This window comes from Doryrhamphus excisus, linkage group LG10 (assembly GCF_037039965.1).
Source record: "Doryrhamphus excisus strain RoL-2023G ecotype Guam linkage group LG10, RoL_Dexc_Guam_v1.1, whole genome shotgun sequence".
NCBI lineage: Eukaryota > Metazoa > Chordata > Actinopteri > Syngnathiformes > Syngnathidae > Doryrhamphus > Doryrhamphus excisus.
In genome coordinates, this window is record NC_136366.1 from 754,284 (window position 1) to 776,849 (window position 22,566).

The window sequence follows — 22,566 nt, forward strand, 5'->3', positions numbered from 1 at the left end:
GAGGCTCATTTTACAGTCTATGGGGTTGTCATATATATATATATATATATATATATATATATATATATATATATACAGTAAAGTCTCGTTATATCGATATTGTCGGGAGTTGGAAAAAATATCGATATAACCGGACTGTCGATATATCCGATCCTGCGCTGAACTGCATTAAAAGTGGGCAATAATGCACTCGACATTGTTCTATAGCAGGGGTCGGGAACCTTTTTGGCTACGAGAGCCATGAAGGCCAGATATTTTAAAATGTGTATCTGTGAGAGCCATATACATTTTTTTAAACATTGAATGCAATAAAATGTGTGCATTTTTATGTAAGACCAACAGTTTTAGATAATGGGCTCTAATTACGTAGACCAGGCACACTACCCCACGCCAATGGGGTGTGGCCAGCACACTTTCGTGAGCAGCGCAGTGTCTAATAATAAATCAAATACTTGTTGCCATTAATACAACTTCTGCTGCTGCATAGTTTTGCACCGTACTCCGTAGACGTATTTCATTCTTTTGGCCATCTTCGTCAGAAGGCTTGGTTCTGCAGCTTCAGCTATTTGACTAAAGGAGGAAAGTTTACATTTACATGTTTTTTTGACATCTCAATGACCGAGGTAGACTACAGCATTACCCAGTAATAATCAAGTTTTGGTGTTTGACCTGGAAAATATCATCAAGAAAGATAGATATGGTTGGCCGTATTGCAGCAGAAAACAGATGGACAAATTAAAATGCATAAGAAAGTTGTTGATTTTGAATATTATTTTTAACAGTCATTTCTGTGAGGGTTTACTTTAAAATGTTAGCAAAAATACATTTTTATTGTGGTAAGAAATGCTTGAGAGCCAGATACAGTCATCAAGTTGACATCAGTTGACTTGAGTTGAGTTCAGTTGGGTTCAGTTCAGTTCAGTTCAGTTCAGTTCAGTGGCGGCCTGATTGAACGGCTCCTGAGGGTTGAGTTTATTCTTACCTGCTACTCGGACCAGGTTGAGAATCCGGGTTTTTGATTTGACGTTGAGATTCCCAAACCAACTGGTGATCCCGTACCGTAAGATAGACTCTATTATTGTTCTGTAGAAAATTTAGACACATCCGCCATCAAATGTCCACACGGGCAACAAAAATGTACTTATCATTTCTAGCTTACCATTACTAGCATTACATAACTCCAACCCCTGTGGTCACTTCACAAATGTACTATAAAAATGTTGGATAAGAAATCATACATTTATTACCATTGTTGGATATTACATAAGCGACTCAGATGGGAAAACATGGTGACAACAATGACAACATTTTGGTTATATTTACAGTATAAAATTATTACGGGTTATCATCAACTCCTCTTCAACAGTAATGGTAATGGAAATGGTAATGGTAATGGTAATGGTTTTATTTCATTTAAACATGCATCAGATTCCAATTGAGTGCATCCCATAATCAGTTCCCAGTTCCACATGTCCAAAAGAAGAAGAAGCAAAGCTTATTAAATCCTACCCCTCCATCTGGTACTTTTACAATCAGTAACTGTTACATTTGTTCACTTCCTGCTTTCCATAATACAGTTCAAGGTTTTTTTTTGTAATGATGAGGATGAAGGATAATTTTGGCATGTTGACAGAAATGTTCGTCCCCGTAAATAAATAAATACAAAGAAATGAAATAAATGAGTAATAACAATAAGTTGTGTTTCGTATGCAACAGTAACGACACCCGCCCATCAGTCACAGTCCACAGTGGCTGAGACTGACGTGCACCAGTTGTTGCCTCCTAGCATCCAGCAGAACATATCACATTGTATCTCACTTTTAATTCACCCCGACTCTCCGCTTCCCCCGAGCAAACGTCTGTGATTGATGGCTGGCTCCCGGACCAATACCCACATGTACTTTTCCCCTGCAGGTTTTCTGCATTATGGAGATATCTCCAGGGCTGTCACTAAAGCGGAGGCTCGAGCCCTGGGGAACATTATTGACAAGGCTGTCCATTTGATCACATCAGATGGCATAATAGCCCTGACAGGCGGCTTCCGCAGGTAAAACACTTGTCTCCTTCTCTTTGTGTTCGGTGCTACTTGAAAGGAGACAACTTTTCCCGTTTGGTTGGTGCTAATATTCTATTGGCTTAGGTTATGCACGCGGGAATGGAAAAGGCCTTAAGTCTGGCAGGGATACATCTCATTGCTAAGTGCTGCTACAATAATGCAAGGCAGGGGTCTCAAACTCAATTTACCTGGGGAGTATTGGGGGTAAGGCTCGGAATTTAGGGTTAGGGTTAGGAAAGAGAAAATAAGCCAACCCCCCCACTTGGTAGGTGGGTCAAGAATGGGGTTAGGGTTAGGGTTAGGGTTAGGGTTAGGGCTGGGGCTAGGGTTAGGGGTTGGGGGTTAGGGGTTGGGGCTAGGGCCAGCCTTCCTCTTCTGGTTTTCCAACCTTCCTCCCCTCCCTTTCTCCCTTTTAAGCCTTGTTTAGTCCCCCCGGCATTTTAGTCCCCAAATTATGAATCCAATTCCTTTCCGCCTTTTTTCTATCCCCATCTTCCCATCCCGAATTACTTTGTAACCTTGCAACTTGGATTTCCCTTAACACATGTCATATAAAATGGCAAACCAATGGCTTATCCATCGCTTTTTTGTTTTTAATATTATATCTATGTTGCCACATTCTGGTCCTAATAGAATTTTTGTTTTCGACTACATATTTTTTTTTTTTTTGCATCTCGCACAAAACAATAAATATACACAATTGCATGTCCCCAAAGTGAAATTTTGTTTAATTTTAAACACCTTGTTGTTCGTCATATTGGTTATGAATTTCAATTTATTTTTTATTTTTTATTAAATTTTATTTTTTCAATAATTAAAAGATTGCTTTGAAAATTGAAACAAATAAATTTAAAAATACTTCCCAAACCTGAGGTTAAGGACCATATGACTTTTTGGGTTCTATGTCATCATAAACATCAGAGTGAGTGCTCTTACCCTCTGAGTGCAGCTATTTGCGCCCTCTGTCTTTGCTTTGCTCTTTTGGTCACATGTGCTGCTTTTTGCCCGAGTACATTTGGAAGCACTCTGATCTGCGGTGTTGTAAAAATCCAGTCATAACCAATAGTGTTTGTGGTAAATAATTGAAAAACGGCAGTACAGGAGCAGCGAGAAGAGGCACTTAAGTCAACAGGGGTGACAGCGCTGCCGCTGCTTGATTGTTTGTCTCTAATAGAGCTTGGGCGACAAACACACGTTCCATGCTTCCTCGGAGCCTTAGCCTCTTTGTGTTGGCTCTATTCCTTACATGTGCACTTTATGTATTTCATTTCTATTGTATTTTTTTTTTTGCATTGTATTATGTGGTATTTGTGTCCAAGAAAAGCCACATTCAGCTACTGTATGATTTCACGTTGCGTTACCCCAGAATGCAAGGACATATTGGCAGGTTGGTTCAATAGAAAAACAAAGTATCGTAACAAAGAAAGCTAGTTCACTGAACATTCTGTATTAACTCTGTTATTCGGAATGGAATATTTTCCTTTGAGAGAAAGTGGAGGTCCAACACTGCCATCATGTGGAAATACTTTGTCACGTCTTGCGTTATTCCTCAAAGTCGAAACTGGGCTCTTAAAATCACTGATTTGTGCTGCGTTGGCAAAAATGGGCAGAAATAGCACCGGAATTAGCTGCCTCGTTAGCATTGAGCGCCGCTGGTATGGCCACATACAGTTGTCAGTCGGGATTCACCAAACGTCTTGATGGTATTCCAAATGAGACAGGAGCCGAAGATAAGTGGTTTAAAGCGTTTACTCTTCACTTAATATTAAACAATAAACATAAAACAATCATGTGACGGAGAAACGGAAGTTTGTGGAAAGATATTTATTGCATTGTGACTTGAGTTGCAGGATTAGCCAACTGCATTTTATCCATCCATCCAAGTGTCACATATAAAAATACCTCCTCGAAAAAATCAGACTTCACAAAGGTCACCTTCCTTAAGATTGGACAGGCGACGCAAAGGTTATTAAGGTTTGTTACACCCGCAAACGTAATAACGTAATAACACAATTATGTTATCTTTTTTAATTTAAAATCAATTATAATGTAATAATTTAAGATTCAGTTAATGTATTCAAATTATACTCTTTGAATAATATTTTTTCCACAAAAAGGAAAAATAATAATTATCTTGTTAAAATCCTGAAAATGACATCTACACCTTCTCCCTCATTAAAAGAAGAAAGAACAAATAACAACAACAACCACAAAGATCATTATTTTGTCTTATTACATTTGTGGGAAGTTATTACATTTACAGATTTTCAATAATTTCCTGCAAATGTAATAGTTATTACAAACCACAAACGTAATAGAAATCTGCAGCTTTGAATGTAATAATCCCACAAACGTAAATAAAATTTGCCCACTGCAAACGTAATAGTTTTTTACATTGGCAGGAAATTCAGTATTACGTTTGCAGTAGGCAAATTTTATTACATTTGTGGGAAATGTATAACATTTGCGGGATTATTACATTCAAAGCTGCAGATTTGTATTACGTTTGTGGGCAGTTATTACGTTTACGGGTGTAACAAGGTTATCAAGGTTATTAATTATGACCAATATGTGTTGCGTGTGTTTTTTCTGAAGAATAATTAATAATTATCCGTGAAAAGCTACCAGGCAAATAAAACGTGGTGCAGTAACTGGTGAAAATATCCGGTGGTTGTCATGACTTGAGAGACACATCCATGATGGCATCATCCCAGATAGCGCAGTAACTCTTCACTTCAAAGAGCTGAGTGACGGCTAGAATGATGTCTGATTATGTAAATAAGCGCTCCTCGAGGGAAAATGTGGTAAAAGAGATGAGGAAAAAAGATTAGAGCATCACGGATAGTTAACATCAAGATGATGGGGAGCAACAGTACACGATTTATGGGACAGGAGCCTGCTGAAAAGCCTAACGGGGCCTGCGAGAGAGCTTTTATGACTTCAGACTCGGCAAGATGAAGCACACATTAAATCCTTCTCATATTTGGCGCCGGCTCGGAGAGGATTCTTTCAAACCTAATTGGAATCCTACAGAGCTGTAATTGCAGAACAACGACTTGCACAATATCAGTCGGTAAGTGAATAATTTACCTTAATCGTCTCGAAAAGCGGCAAAAAATGGTGGTTGCTGGTTCAGGCTCCATTACAGCAAAATAGCTGAAGTGTTCATTTAAATCAGCGCATCAGCACTAATACGCCGCTGATTCTCCTCATTGTGGCGTTGCTCAAAGCTCTCCCCGCTACAATTCCAATCGATTTAATTACCTATACTTTACAGTCTCTTAATCACAGATTTTTTCTTTGTGGAAATCTATAAATAGACGCACTCAGCTCTGAATAACATAGACTAAAGAGTGAGTCGACCCCCCAAAAATGAGAAGACATAAGAGCGTAGAAATCACACACAGACACACTGCAGTAAGTCGAGCTGTCATTCTGTCGAAGTCGCGCGACAAGACTTGGTTGACGCCGCTGACATTAGCCTGATGGAAAGGGCGGCTGCCGAGGAAGGGTGACAGGTCTTAAAGTGATGCTGTTGAGGAGGATTAAAAATAGGTTAGACTTAGGCGACGTACTCTCACGTGGTACCTGCGAGTCGTCACTGTGGACCTAATTCCAAATCGGATCGTCAGGACTAACACTCAATGAGACAATAGCCACGAGTTTTTCTCTTTCCGAATGGAATCTTTCTGAATGACCTTTCCGAAAGCAATGGTATTCATGGAAAGGAATATTCCAATCTCCTGTCTACATGCGCCGCTATAATCAACCAGAATAGTCAATGGGGCATGCCCAGTAAAACGTAAACACCAACATCACGTGATACCGACTTCCTCCAGTTTTTCTTTCACTTGTTGGAATAACTCCGTATTTTGTTTTTTTCATTCGTCCATTTTTTTTTAAATCGAAGAACGTCTCGAGCTGTGTGTTACGTCATATCTCAGCATTCGCTCAAAGAACGCACCCGGGAACAGGAAAAGATAAAGTTCAATCTTGCTAATATTTTATAATTATGAATGGCGTATGGAAGTGTTTAGATTCTGTTCCACAGATGGCGCTAATGCACACCAAAGCTGCTTGCCAACCGCCAATAAACAACAGAAGAAGAAAAACACCAGGAAGAAGAACGCAGTCTGACAACAATACCTCAATCGGATTGGGGAAAGGAATATTCCACCCCTGGGAATCCCATTATATATCCATTGGGATTGGCACTTTTCTTTGGGAATGAGGTGTATACAAAGGTTACATTCTTTCCGTTTCAGCAAATAACCCGAATGGAATTGGAATATTTGGGTCCATGTATACGTGGCTAATGATTATTTTTCAAATTCTTAAAACCGCAACAGGGTCCCCCTAGGATTTTTTGAAGCTGGGGTCCTGGGCTGCACGGGACGTGGACTTTCCAATCAGGGGTGGGCTTAATCTAATATGATTCATAATGTATGACATCTACAATGCACTGTCGCTAAGTAGCTGTTGCCAGAAGTCACTAGTGATGTCATGATCTAATTTGCATATCATTAGCCTATGAAAAAAACCTTAAACTATATTAGGAAAGCAGGAAGTGAACAAATGTAACAGTTAGTGATTGTAAAAGTACCAGATGGAGGGGTAGGATTTAATAAGCTTTGCTTCTTCCTACTCCTTTTGGACATGTGGAACTGGGAACTGATTATGGGATGCACTCAATTGGAATCTGATGCATGTTCAAATGAAATAAAACCATTACCATTACCATTACCATTACCATTACCATCACTTTTACCATTACCATTACCATTACCATTACCATTACTTTTACCATTACCATTACCATTACCATTACTTTTACCATTACCATTACCATTACCATTACCATTACCATTACCATTACCATTACCATTACCATTACCATTACCATTACCATTACCATCACCATTACCATTACCATTACCATCACTTTTACCATTACCATTACCATTACCATTACCATTACTTTTACCATTACCATTACCATTACCATTACCATTACCATTACCATTACCATTACCATCACCATTACCATTACCATTACCATCACTTTTACCATTACATTACCATTACCATCACCATTACCATTACCATTACCATTACCATTACCATCACCATTACCATTACCATTACCATTACCATTACCATTACATAAACCGCTGACTTGTGACTGTATTTGGGCGGGGCGGACCTGTCAACAGCACCCGCTGTTGCTCAGTGACAACACAAAATATGTGCTTTCACTTTTGAGTCCCTAAATGCCGAATAAAACTCCCTAACAACCCCAGAACTGGCTAGCTTTGTTGTTTGTTTGGGGTTGGACTGTCCTGGTTCTTTGGACTGTGTTGATATCGGAGAAGTATATATATATATATATATATGTATATATATATATATATATATATGTATATATATGTATATGTATAATAATCCAAAAATGTAAAATGTTAATTCATATCAAGAGCGTTGTTTTTGGGTACAGACATCAATGAGGAAGATAAGAGGAAGAGCCCAGAATGAAAACCAATTCCTTGACGCTCAGCTTAGTTGGCAAGTTAACTTGACTAGAAAACAACCATATTGTCCGATCATTTTGGAACGAGGAACTGCCCACGAGTCTGAACAGCGCTAATACTAACCTAGCGTGATGGCGTCCCGTTTGGTTCATCGCTGTTATAGACTACTAAAGGCAAAAAAAAAAACCATCACCGTGATTTCATGCATTTCACAGAATTTGAAGTGGAAAAAACAGATTGTCAGTCACGAGCTGTAAAATTCTTCATAATTAATGATTTCTCCAGTTCTTTCGATTATCACTTCTCATTTATGGCGGTGAGGCAAAGCGGCGAGTGAAGCGACACCAATCTATTTCTATTCCGCGCCCAGCCACTTTTAACTGAGCCTGAACTTTTCCTTCCTCGCATTCTTTGACATTTGGAGCAGCAACACTTCCCACGTCTGTATTATTCATACATGTCACCCTGTCAGCCACACAAATTTGTAAATAACCATTCATATTTCATGCGCTTTGTGCTGAAACACTTAATAATTTATATTTTTTCCTCACGCAATATAAGTGTAGACCAGATACATTTACACTGCCTCCATTTTGGGGTATAGTCACATTGCACAGTACGTTATTTTTAAGATGAGCGCTCCCAGTCCCGGCAGCACTTGATCATAAATCGATGCACAATAGAGATGGTGAAGAAACCACTCTTGAAGGAGTTAGTTTTACTTCCGAAGAAGGCTGTATTAGAAGTCCTGCTGCTCGCTACATGGCTGAAAAGTGTAACATGTATGTGCTAAAAAACCGGTTTCTATGCAACGCATGTACTCACACGCGCTGAACACAGGTAGTGGAGGTCCTGCAGGGGAATGAATGCATGCTGATGATCTCAGCCTGGTACGGTACATTTATGCAGCATACTTAAGCGAGTTTTGCAGAGGTTGTTGCTAAGCTGCCGAGGTTCTCTTGACAGTTTTAACATCCTGCGTGAAATGGAAAGTTGCATGTTCAGTAGATAGGAATCTGAGTGTCCTACAGGTTGACTCATTAGAGAAGTAAATACCACACGGTCCAAGGCAGGGATGTCCAAACCAAGCGTTAGATAGGCTGACGGCATCCATCTGGGAGACGGTGCTTGTACCCTCCACTCCTGCTCGTCATTCACGCATGGATGCTCCTCACATGCCGTGTGGGTTGGTTTTTGCCAATATGTTTTTTGGGGGTTTTCAAAATATTTCAACTTTCTTCTTAAATAATATTGGTACATTTTTTTCTGGTAATATTGTTTATTTTATTCCCATGATTGGAGTTTTTCTCCCAACTAATTGTAAAAAATTTAAAAACTTAATTTTGTTGTGTATTTCACAATATTTCAATGTAAAAAAAATATTGAATATTCCGATTCTATGCCACTAACCAACTCTGCCACCCTTCCCCATCTTCAAATCCAAACTCAAAACTCATCTGCTCAAACTTGCTTATTCTCTTTAACTGCTTCACATGACCCCCCCATTTATTGTATGTTCTCTTTTATCTTATTTTATATTGATGTTTTTATATCTTTTGTACATCAACCTTGGGTGTCCTGAAAGGCGCTTTGAAATAAAATGTATTATTATTATTATTACTAACATTACGCTATCTATCTCATAACGTTACCACTTAGTTCTTGTAAAATTTAAATTCAAACTCAGAATGACTTTTTTCATGTAATATTTTGACTTTATTTTTGTAAAGTTTCTTCCCGTAATGATGATTTTACTCCCATATTTTTGGACTTTATTCTTGTAACATAACTTTTTTTGCCACCTCGGTTGTGAAATACTTTTCATACCTATGGACAATTTGGAGTCGCCAATTAGAGGCGGGGTACACTCTGCACTGGTGGCCAGCCAATCCCAGGGCACATATAGACAAACAACCATTCACACTCACATTCATACCTATGGACAATTTGGATAATTAATTAACCTAACATGTTTTTGGAAGTACCTGAAGAATGTACTTGTACTTGTACGCATGTACTATACTTTTTCAATGTGCCGCGGCCAGGGTCGCACTTTGGACTCCCTTGGACTAAACCCAAGCCTAAAGTCAGTCATCGGTTTTAATGGCAAGTGAATAAATGAAAGTCAGAGAGCAAATTAAAACGGATGAGACGAAAGCTGAAGAGAGGGGTCCACGATCCCGCCACTAACCCTGAACGTTAACGTTCGCATACCTTGTGGAGCACTAACGGCTGTTATGGAATACTTGGTTGCTCCGTGGAATAGCCTTAGCTAATTCTAAGCCCTTGGATAAAGGCATCTGCTGCCCGTCTGTAATGTTGGGCTCTTATGTTGTCATCATTGGTTTTCCGAGGCTTCTCCTGTTGGGGTCACTTTGTTGTGAGCCGTGACAGTGGCGCTTATACGTACAAAGGGTTCGTGTGTGCGTGGAAGTCAGTGCATAATGATGGGCTTGAAATGGAGCCTGGTCTATTTGGCAAAGCATAGAACTGAAACGGAGGCCGACTTTGACAGATCACAGCCTGGCGCAGCCAAACGTCTTGTCATTCGCTCGTGGACTTTGTTTTGCTGCGTTTGCGTCAGCTCTGTGCTCCATGATGACAAACTGCACACGCGGCCGTTTTAGCAGGTCACCGTGATCACAAGAATGCAATGTTTTCTTTCATCGTGCCGTCTCAGGGCTCGGATAATGTTCCTGCTGCAAGTCACTCAGACACTTTGCTCCGGTGGTGCAGTGGATTTTTTACTAACATTTTTCTGATATTTTATACAATGCAGACAAAACTACAAATAAACACAATTCAACGTCAAAACAAAAAAACAAAGCCGGCAACCAGACGTCCTCTATTCCCCTGACATGTCCTCTTCTTTGGACCTACAGAAAACGTCCATGCTCGTTATTTCAGGCAACATGGATTCTTCACTCTACTGAGACTATCTTTATATCCCGTCCTGTCCATACTCACTTGGCCGATACTCCGGTTTCCTCCCACATTCCAAAAACATGCTAGGTTCATTGGCCACTCCTAATTGTGAGTGTGAATGGTTGTTTGTCTATACGTGCCCTGGGATTGGCTGGCCACCAGTCCAGGGTGTACCCCGCCTCTCGCTCGAAGACAGCTGGGATAGGCTCCAGCACCCCCTCAACCCTTGTGAGGATAAGCGGTACAAAATGAATGAATGAATGAATTTTATGGAAATTTTAATAAAACTTATGGGTCTGTTTACACCTGCCTAATGCTAGCTTGAAGCTTGTACACTTTTGTCATTCAGGTAGAAATGGCTTTAATAATTTAAATCTTATCTACGTGCAAAAAAATGTCCAAAGACCGGTTCTTTGTCATGTACTTTGTCCGGGTACTTGCATTTTTTTTTAGGTTGCAAAACAAATGTACACACTTTGTAGTCTTAGTGTATCGTCCTTATGGCTAACTTGTGTTTACTAACATTTCTCTGTGGCTTCTATTGCTCTGGGCTAATCTATTCATACGGGATTAAACCGGCATGGCTCTTGATGGTGGTATGTACATTTATTTACATTTTATTTAGTTCAATGAAATTATTTCTGCATATTACTTCTACGTAATTTTAGCACTAAGTCAGCAAGCGAGTTCTGAAAAAGTGAATAAATGCATGATGTCCAATTGTCTACACAAATGTTCATTTAATTCCTGGCATACAAGGTGAAATGATTATGTTTCATACAGTGAAGAAAATAAGTATTTGAACACCCTGCTATTTTGCTATTTCTCCCACTTAGAAATCATGGAGGGGTCTGAAATTTTCATCGTAGGTGCATGTCCACTGTGAGAGAGATAAACTAAAAAGAAAAATCCAGAAATCACAATGCATGATTTTTTAACAATTTATTTGTGTGATACAGCTGCAAATAAGTATTTGAACACCTGAGAAAATGAATGTTAATATTTGGTACAGTAGCCTTTGTTTGCTATTACAGAGGTCAAACGTTTCCTGTAGTTTTTCACCAGGTTTGCACACACTGCAGGAGGGATCTTGGCCCACTCCTCCACACAGATCTTCTCTAGATCAGTCAGGTTTCTGGGCTGTCGCTGAGAAACACGGAGTTTGAGCTCCCTCCAAAGATTTTCGATTGGGTTCAGGTCTGGAGACTGGCTGGGCCATGCTAGAACCTTGATATGCTTCTTACGGAGCCACTCCTTGGTTTTCCTGGCTGTGTGCTTCGGGTCGTTGTCGTGTTGGAAGACCCAGCCACGACCCATCTTCAATGCTCTGACAGAGGGAAGGAGGTTGTTCCCCAAAATCTCACAATACACGGCCCCAGTCATCCTCTCTTTAATGCAGTGCACTCGTCCTGTCCCATGTGCAGAAAAACACCCCCAAAGCATGATGCTACCACCCCCATGCTTCACAGTAGGGATGGTGTTCTTCGGATTGTACTCTTCATTCTTCTTCCTCCAAACACGCTTATTGGAATTATGACCAAAAAGTTCTATTTTGGTCTCATCTGACCATAAAACTTTCTCCCATGACTCCTCTGTATCATCCAAATGGTCATATGCAAACTTAAGACGGGCCTTGACATGTGCTGGTTTAAGCAGGGGAACCTTTCGTGCCATGCATGATTTCACATCATGACGTCTTAGTGTATTACCTACAGTAACCTTGGAAACGGTGGTCCCAGCTCTTTTCAGGTCATTGACCAAGTCCTGTCGTGTAGTTCTGGGCTGATTCCTCACCTTTCTTAGAATCATTGAGACCCCACGAGGTGATATCTTGCATGGGGCTCCACTCCGATTGAGATTGACCGTCATGTTTAGCTTCTTCCATTTTCTAATGATAGCTCCAACAGTGGACCTTTTTTCACCAAGCTGCTTGGTAATTGCTCCGTAGCCCTTTCCAGCCTTGTGGAGGTGTACAATTTTGTCTCTGGTGTCTTTGGACAGCTCTTTGGTCTTCGCCATGTTACAAGTTAAAGTCTTACTGATTGTATGGGGTGGACAGGTGTCTTTATGCAGCTAACGACCTCAAACAGGTGCATCTGATTCAGGATGATACATGGAGTGCAGGTGGACTTCTAATGGGCAGACTAACAGGTCTTTCAGGGTCAGAATTCTAGATGATACACAGGTGTTCAAATACTTATTTGCAGCTGTATCACACAAATAAATTGTTAAAAAATCATGCATTGTGATTTCTGGATTTTTCTTTTTAGTTTATCTCTCTCACAGTGGACATGCACCTACGATGAAAATTTCAGACCCCTCCATGATTTCTAAGTGGGAGAAATAGCAAAATAGCAGGGTGTTCAAATACTTATTTTCTTCACTGTATATATTAACTGCTGCAATTAGCAGTTTTAACACCAATTCAACATAATAATAATAACCACATAATATGTCTGGCATAATGCCCTTTCCTCATTTCTATTCCTTTAACAGTTTCCTGCAACATTGCATTGACTATGCACAATGACTTTCATCGAGGAACGAATAAATGGATCTCAAAAAGGTGGCAAGACTGTGGAGAAAAGTTTTAAGTGGTAACTAATTCAGTGGGCGGATCCCTGGCGGCTTTTATATTTGCTTTCTGAAGAAGCGTCTTGTGCTGGTAGCTTTTTGATGGATCCGTTTTTTGCTCAGTAAATTCTGCGCCTGCAGTTGTGCTGACAGCAAGAATGCAGTACGTACGGCCTGTCAGGATGTATTTGCCTCTTTGGTGACATTAAGCTTAGAAAAACACTTCTATGAAAGTTTTAGCTACAGGAATAACAAAATTTAGCTTCAAAAGATAACACATTTCTTTGAGAAGTACAGAATCTGCATTTTTTTTTCTGCTGGAAATAGAATTTGCTGTTTTTGTCTGCAGGGGGAAAGAGATCGGCCACGATGTGGACTATATTGTCACCACGCCCGAGGTGGGCAAGGAGGAATGTGTGCTGATCCACGTCATTGATTGCTTTAAAAAGCAAGTAAGTGTAGACCATCTTATTTTTTCCGCATAACTATCTGAGTGGCCTATGAGCATTACTTTATAATCTTAGTTCTTAGTTTCACTTGATCACAGATTTTCAAAAAATATCGGAATAAATTTAGCTTTTTTTGTGTCTGAATCCCGCCTATTAGTCAAAAATATGCACATTGAAACATATGTTACCTTTTTGGCATTCAAAGATGCATTTAAAGATGGTGTGATGATATGTAATATTCTATACTGGCCACTAGGTGTCAGTAATGCTACTGTAACATTGTCTGAGACACACAAGCACCAGACTTGCTGACTGGAACAACAGGCTTTTATTGCAGGTTTGGATTACAGCACAACAAGCACAATAATCCCGAACAGGAGCTTCTGCTCTGGCCAAACATTGAACCTCTGACATCACTTCCTGTCCAACACCGGAACATATTCACTGCAACACAAGCACGAGTTGATGACTTCATTCATTCAATCATTTTCTACCGCTTATTCTCACGAGGGTCGCGGGCGTGCTGGAGCCTATCCCAGCTGTTTTCGGGCAAAAGGCGGGGTCCACCCTGGACTGGTGGCCAGCCAATCGCAGGACACATATAGACAAACAACCATTCACACTCACATTCATACCTATGGACAATTTGGATTGACCAATTAGCCTAGCATGTTTTTGGAATGTGGGAGGAAACCGGAGTACCCAGAGAAAACCCACGCATGCACGGGGAGAACATGGAAACTCCACACAAACATGGCCGGCTGTGTGGCCTGCACGCTAACCACCCGTCCACCATGCGGCCCCAGTCTTATTTTTTGTTATTATGTCTACTATATCCGGTAATACAAACGTAAAGGTAAATATAGGGGTGTTATTTCATGTCTACAGGGCTCTAACTGTATTCAGTCATTGCTCTATGAAAATATTCCATTTATAAATAAGGAATTCTACACTGCGGAAATTCACTTATCACAGTTGGGTCTGGAACCAATAAATCGTGATAAACGAGGGATTAGCATCCAGCATGACCAGCACTCCACTGTGATAGTGGAGTTGTGTAGTACAGTGGATCCCCACACATTCATGATTCAGCATAACGCGTCTGAAGGCTCTTGGTCAAAGCTGGAAGGAGGTGCAATGCTGTGAGCCCGCTCAGGGCAAACACTTGCATATTCTACACACATCTCACCTGTAGCAAAATGATGCATTGGAGGAAACTGGCAGAGTCGGGAATAACACACTTTAAACTTCTCTGCCCTTTTGCACTTTTGTACATTTAACAAACTTCATGCGAAAAGGCACATTTAGCCAACGGAATTTCTTTTTTATTTACACGAAAAGCAAGAGTATTCAGAACGACTGATTCCTCCACCTCACAGGTGTGGCACATCAAGATGCTGATTAGACAGAATCACTATTGCACGGGTGTGGCTTAGGTTGGCCACAGTAAAAGGCCACTGCAATATATACAGTTTAACTGTACAGGGGGGAAAAAAAGTGTGGAAGCAACCGATACAACACTCAATTTTGCTGTTCATATTCATGGGAAATAAAGTACATTTCCTGGATCTGCAGCTGTAGTTTGACGGAAATAGATTATGTACTTCCATTCCATCCATCAACACAATCCTAGATTATGTACTTTTTAATGAAAATGTAGAAAAGAAAAGAAAACCTCCATAAACAGTAATCCCTCGTTTATCACAGTGATAAGTGAATTCTTCATAAAGTAGGATTCCTTATTTATAAATGACATATTTTTAGAAATAGAAAACCTGTTCACGGCCTTGTAAATATGATTACTTAACATCACTATCGCCAAACTCCATACAGAGATGCCCGAGCGGGGAATCAAACCCGGGTCTCCTAGCTGAGTGGCCTGCGCGATTAACACTAGGTCACCGTGCAGCCCTGGATTAGGTACTTTTTAATGAAAATGTAGAAAAGAAAAGAAGACCTCCATAAACAGCAATCCCTCGTTTATCACAGTGATAAGTGAATTGTTTGTAAAGTAGGATTCCTTATTTATAAATTACATATTTTTAGAAATAGAAAACCTGTTCACGGCCTTGTAAATATGATTACTTAACATCACTATCCCCAAACTCCATACAGAGATGCCCGAGCGGGGAATCAAACCCGGGTCTCCTAGCTGAGTGGCCTGCGCGATTAACACTAGGTCACCGCGCAGCCCTGGATTAGGTACTTTTTAATGAAAATGTAGAAAAGAAAAGAAAACCTCCATAAACAGTAATCCCTCGTTTATCACAGTGATAAGTGAGTTGTTCGTAAATGAAATATTTTTAGAAATGTTCGGAAACGTTTAGAAACCTGTTCGCGGCCTTGTAAATATGATTACTTAACATCACTATCGCCATCTAGAAAGGAGATAACATTGCACACTCATATTACAAATATTATAAACATAATAAGAAAGGACATTTAAAGCCTGTTGTTCTGGCGATCAAGTCCGGTGCTTGTAATTAATTACAGTAATTAATTAATTCATATATTTTGGAAAAAAATGATAAAACCATAAAATTGAAAGCACAAGGTGGCGAGGGATTACCGCATCTACGCACGCAAACACGTATTTGTTGATAAAGAGCCCAACATCCTGCAGGACTGAGTCGTTCAGAGTAACTCTTGTCAGCGTTCTAACCTCCATCCCTTTTTGTGTCCACACCTACACGCCCCTCATGTCCTTCAAAGGTGCAGGACAATCATTACCTCCTACTTGCTTCACATTATAACGGCGCTCTCGCCATTTGCTGCCACTTGTCCACCGCAGGCCGAGCTGGCGAACGGAAGGTGTGAACAGCGTGTGGACATGTGGCGGTAATAAATATCTAAAATGGAAGTTAGAGCGTACTCACACGCCGTGAGAACGGCCGACTGTGAGCGGAGGGTGACTTGAGCAGATAGAACAGGTGTTGGGAATCTTTAAGGAGGCGTTCCTCTATCCAGCAGGCGGGATAGAGGAAGAGGCGGAGTGGGACAAGTCAGCAGGGACCGGGACACGAGACGGTGATTAAATGATGTAACAAAGGTTGGCTCTAAGCCGTGCGACCTTGTCATCGGCAATCAGGTCCCAGAGGGCCCACAAGCCTTCACTCGGCTAATATTAGGGGCAGTTCTTTTCGACTTCCTCTACCCATCTTGTTCAGCTTGTAGGAAGTTAGAAATGTCCTTGCAAAACAAACGCCATTGTCGTTTTAGTGCCGATTTTTAAAGCATCACTTAAGGTCAGAGGCAAGGTCAGCACCGGATTCAGGGTTATGCTTTTATTGCTTTTATTCGTTTATCATCCGAGTCTCTGAATACCACATCATGTTGTTCTCCAAAGGCCGAGCTCGGTGTGCGTCGCTCGCCGTCGTAACGCAATTCAGTTTTATTGTTCTGCATTTGAGTCGGGTCAATGCAGTTAGAGATTCAAGTGTTTTTTTTTTCCCCGCCGCTTGGATAAGTGATTCAGGCGGTGCTGCCCACACAGCTGAGATTAAATTTCACCCTTACATCTAAATCAAATCTAACCACTTTGACTGGCATTTAGGGCACACACACCTACTTCATTTCCGACTCGGAATCAAAGTCAAGGCGCCGTTCAAAGCCTTCTGGCTGAGACGCGCTAATCTGCAACTTGGAAGCACATTTTTCCAAGTTTTCTTTCTGTGACTTCGCAAGTCAGGCAAATGACAAGATGAGATCCCGGTTCCTTGCTTTATTTGTCCTTTGGATGTTGGCTGCTGGGCAATGACGACCACTCATCGCTATCTCAAGAAACAAGCCACAAGTAGTAGATTACAGAAAAAAACATACAGATCCTAATCATGGAGTGTTTTTTCAGTCCTCAAAGGCAAAAAGCTTTTGGGGAAAGATTATCATCCCGCCTGCTCTCCTTCTCTGTAATTCCTTCTGTAAACTCCGGAATGAGCTTACTCTCAGATGTTTGCTGACATTACCTGCTGCTTGGGAGATGATTAAAGAGCGCCATCGGGCTAAACAGTCCCCCGCGATACTGAGACGGGAACTTCATGACATCCTGTTTTCTTTTTTTATTTATTGTAGATTTGTGAGTCTGTGTGTGTCAGACAGAAAGACTTAGGCATGGAGAAGCTACACTTGATGTACGCTGGAGGGGTCTGCAACCCGAGTGTATGTATTCAATGTATTCAGGTACTTAATGGTCCACGCAGCTGTCACCAGAACCATTAGTTTTTTTTCTCTGAAGCCATCAATTTAATTCAAGGCCAAATGCAATGTTCCCGCAGAGGGAGTGAAAAACATGGTGGAAAAAGCCATAGTGTTCTTCTCACACAACTAGCTTTCATTTTCATGAGCTTTAATGCTGCCCTTATGAACCTCACCATCTAACCAACTGTCACCAACCCTACTCTGCTAGTCTGCTCAGCATGAAGTCAACTTAAAGGATCAGTTTACCTTGCTATTATTGGATGGTGAATGGTTTCAGTGAATGAATCTGGAATTGCAGAAAGAAAGTGAAAGCAATCCACGGGTGCAGTCAAGGATGACATTTCAAGAATTGGCCCGTGGCAGCGCAAGCGATGGGTTTCACTGTGGATAACGAGCGAGTTCAATAATGACGGTACTTTGCATGTCGGTGTTTTTGCTAAATGTTCGAACATCTTGAATTTTCACACTATTTTGAAAATCCAGTGCATCTGGGAAGTTGCCGTGTCTGAAAAATGCTCATAAAATTGTGTTATTTAATTAATTACATAACATTTTCTGGCGTATTTAACGCATGTGCACTAGAGCAAGCACGCCTCGGTTTCGATGGGTGTGTCGTCATCGCACAGTGGAGCACGGCTAAAAATGACAGTACATGTATTCATCAAAGGGAATGACACTTTGGATGTTAAATAGGTGTGTCTTTCAACCCCCTGTTACAAATTATGATATGATGACTTAAAACCCATGTGACATCACTATGATGCGTGTTATACGATACTAGGTGGTTGTACAAAGTAAATAATGGGTAAAGGGCCTAGACAACACAAAGACCAGAAGACCACAGAGACCACTGGTTTTCACTATCACCAAAGTCCACACAGAAATGCCCGAGCGGGGAATCAAACCCGGGTCTCCTAGCTGAGTGGCCTGCGCGCTAACCACTCATCCACCATGCAGCCCTAGATTGTATACTTTTTAATTAAAATGTAGAGAAGAAAAGAAAACCTCCATAAACAGTAATCCCTCGTTTATCATAGTGATAAGTGAATTGTTTGTAAAGTAGGATTCCTTATTTATAAATGACATATTTTTAGAAATAGAAAACCTGTTCACGGCCTTGTAATTATGATTACTTAACATTACTATCCCCAAACTCCATACAGAGATGCCCGAGCGGGGAATCAAACCCGGGTCTCCTAGCTGAGTGGCCTGCACGCTTACCACTCAGTCACCGTGCAGCCCTAGATTATGTACTTTTTAATGAAAATGTAGAGAAGAAAAGAAGACCTCCATAAACAGTAATCCCTCGTTTATCACAGTGATAAGTGAATTGTTTGTAAAGTAGGATTCTTTATTTATAAATGACATATTTTTAGAAATAGAAAACCTGTTCACGGCCTTGTAAATATGATTACTTAACATCACTATCGCCAAAGTCCACACAGAGATGCCCGAGCGGGGAATCAAACCCGGGTCTCCTAGCTGAGTGGCCTGCGCGCTAACCACTCAGTCACCATGCAGCCCTAGATTGTATACTTTTTAATGAAAATGTAGAGAAGAAAAGAAAACCTCCATAAACAGTAATCCCTCGTTTATCACAGTGATAAGTGAATTGTTTGTAAAGTAGGATTCCTTATTTATAAATGACATATTTTTAGAAATAGAAAACCTGTTCTTGTAAATATGGCCTTGTAATTATGATTACTTAACATCACTATCGCCAAAGTCCACACAGAGATGCCCGAGCACGCCTCGGTTTCGATGGGTGTGTCGTCATCGCACAGTGGAGCACGGCTAAAAATGACAGTACATGTATTCATCAAAGGGAATGACACTTTGGATGTTAAATAGGTGTGTCTTTCAACCCCCTGTTACAAATTATGATGGCAAATATGATGACTTAAAACCCATGTGACATCACTATGACGCGTGTTATACGATACTAGGTGGTTGTACAAAGTAGATAATGGGTAAAGAGCCTAGACAACACAAAGACCAGAAGACCACAGAGACCACTGGTTTTCAACCCAACCTCGAGAAAAGCGACTGGAGTTGAGTTGATAAAGCGTCCTGGAAGATCTTCTCTGCCTTTCCAAGTGCAAACTGATGTAAAGTCCAAAAGAACTTCACTTGATAACCATGGCAGCAGTTGGTGGATGGAGAAGAGATCCGAATGCTCCAAGCCAAACTTTGGATGATCCAAGATTCAGTAAAATGGAGGATCCACTTTCAGAACTAAAGAGGCTCAAGTGGCAGTGGACCACTGCGAAATGCTCCTTCACCAGGAAAGTTAACCTTATCCCCAAACGAGCGGTTAAGGTCACGGAGAGCGAGTTCCTTGGGGAGGTTGCTCAACTCTATGGAAATCGTTGTGAAGTAAGGGAAGCAAAAAAGACCAAAATCCTTGCGGTGAAGACAACTGAGGTAAAGGAGCACTTGGAAGACCAAGTTGAAGAAATGAACACAAAGTTCACAGAAACTGATCATTTTGTCCAGGCCGTCCAGATCAAAGCCACTCGTCTACTCCCCGTGTTCGCTGGTTTCCACCACGCAAGGGACCATAACAAGTATCTTCAAGAAGACGAGGACAATCCGATGAAAGCAAATTGTGAGCTGGCTCATTTGCAAAATGAGATTCTGAGGATTGGGAGACAAAATGAAAACCTGCTGGCTGTGGTAAAAGTTCTGGGGAGACATGTGACCATCATCAAGGAAAGCCAAGAGAACCTAGTTGCTGAATTGCATCGCCTTGAATCTCTGGAGGACAAAAACCAAACAGAAATGTATCATCTCAGAACCGAGCTGCAGACGGTCAGATCAAGGCTACAAGATCAAGATGCTCTAGCGAGGCGTATCGATGAAGCTGAAATTCTCATGAAGAAGGGATGGGCCCAGCATACTTACTTAAACAACAAACTACACGACCTTGAGGGAGCCAACGTCGTCCTGGAGAAGCAGAATGAGATGATTAGGGAGGAGTTGGAAAACAGCAAATCCGTCCAGAATCAACAGAGTCAGCAGATTGCACACCTAAAGACAACTCTGAAAGATCATGAACTCTCCAGTGAGGAAGTTCGGTTCCTCCTCTGCAGTAAAGACGGTGCGATAGAAAAGCAAAGAAGGAAGATGGATTACCATCAGGAGGTCACAGAGGAGCTTCATGCTTTCATTAATGGCCAAAGACAAAAAATATATGATCTTGAAAGTCAGCTGGAGCAGACGGAGGAGTTTGCAGAAGGAAGCTGTCACTTGGGAGCCCATTGGGAGCCCATGGTTGGATTGGAGCTGGACACTCAGGAGAAACTCTTTCAAGAACAGATAGAAGATTCTGAGCTATCCAGTCTGACCAAACAAAATCACACCCCAAGTTTGAAGGTTGAAACAGAGATTGCAGATCTGATGGCATGTGTAAAGGGTCTTCAAGAAAAACAAACCATTCTAATGGAGCACAACAAGTCCCTGAGTGAGGAACTGAAACTGCTTAAACATTGGTGTGAGGAGATGGGAGTCGGGGAGGAAGAACTGAAGCCACCGCCAGATCTTCAAGAACGTAAGGGCACTCAAGACAGACCAACTGGTTGCATTGTTCAGTTGACTCACCCAACCTCGCCCAATGGTCAAGGGGAACTTGACAAAACCATTCAAGACTGGGAGGAACTGCTACACCAAAGCTTCAACAGCTAACAAAATCTTTGTTCTCCCATGATGCAACATCCTTGGAAAAAGAAACTGAGGAATATGTAAAGCTTGCATGAATCAAACTCCACACAAGTTCCACAATACCAGACTGGCAAGGAAGAAAGAATGAAATCACATTCTCCACCGGTCCACCGGGTCCACTTCAGTGCCAACAAACTTCTACGAGGGCAACCCAGGAGAAGGCCAGGCAATTTTAAATTTGAAGGTTGGAAACACACAAAAAGCTGGTGTGACCAGATGCTAAATGTGTGTCTTCTAAACGCCTGGTACAAATTATGATGGCAATTATGATGACTTAATACCCATGTGACATAACAATGACACGCATTAGGTTGTACAAAGTACATAAGTGGTAACGGACGTAGACAACAGAAAGTACGATGACTACTATTCAAAGGATTCTAACAAGAAAGGACCAGAGAGACTAGCAGTTATCAACCTAGCCTGTGCTCCTGTATGGAATGGAACGGCCTTTATTGTCATTATACAAGATGTACAATGAGATTGGAGTAGTTGAAGTGTGAAATAAAAGTCAAGAAAATCTACCGGAGGTGAGTTGATAAAGCATAGTTCTCCCCCCATTCTGTGTGGAAGTGGTATGTTTTGGGCTTCTTTATCTTAGCCACTCAGTTTCAAACATTTTCTTACATGTAGTATTCAATAAATTGGAAGCTAACTAGCTAGGTCAGTTAATTGGTTCCAGAAGTGAATTTCCGCAAAGTAGTATTCAATATTTTTTCTGCAGAAAAAAAAACACTTAAAGAACATCAGAATTGTTTTGTTATTAGCATAGATTAGATGGTAAAACATTCATTCATTTTCTACCGCTTATACGACAAGGGCCTTTTATTGTGGCCAGCCCAAGACACACCTGTGCAATAATGATGCTGTCTAATCAGCACTTTATGCCACACTCGTTAGGTGGATGGATTAGCTGTGAGTTCAGCTCACGGAAGATGGGAGCAAAAACAACAGCGTTGCATCGAGTGAAAATATGACTTGGTGAAGGTGAAGGTGAAGGTGAAAGACCGATGGTGCCTTTATCACCAAAGCACTTACACTAATCTTTGCAACATTTAGTGATAACGCTTGAGTTGGGCATACGTAAGCATACCGTAATTAAAGAAGAACTATCCTGAAG

General features: G+C 41.0%; 1 protein-coding gene across 1 annotated transcript in view; it reads left to right on the forward strand.

Moving 5' to 3' along the window:
- dntt (deoxynucleotidyltransferase, terminal) overlaps positions 1-22,566 on the forward strand; it is a 78,050-nt gene that overhangs the window by 21,266 nt on the left and 34,218 nt on the right. Inside the window, exons 7-8 of the mRNA XM_058064827.2 lie at positions 1,915-2,047; positions 13,433-13,535. Of these exons, the coding sequence (XP_057920810.2) occupies positions 1,915-2,047; positions 13,433-13,535 (236 nt within the window). The remainder of the gene's footprint in view (positions 1-1,914; positions 2,048-13,432; positions 13,536-22,566) is intronic.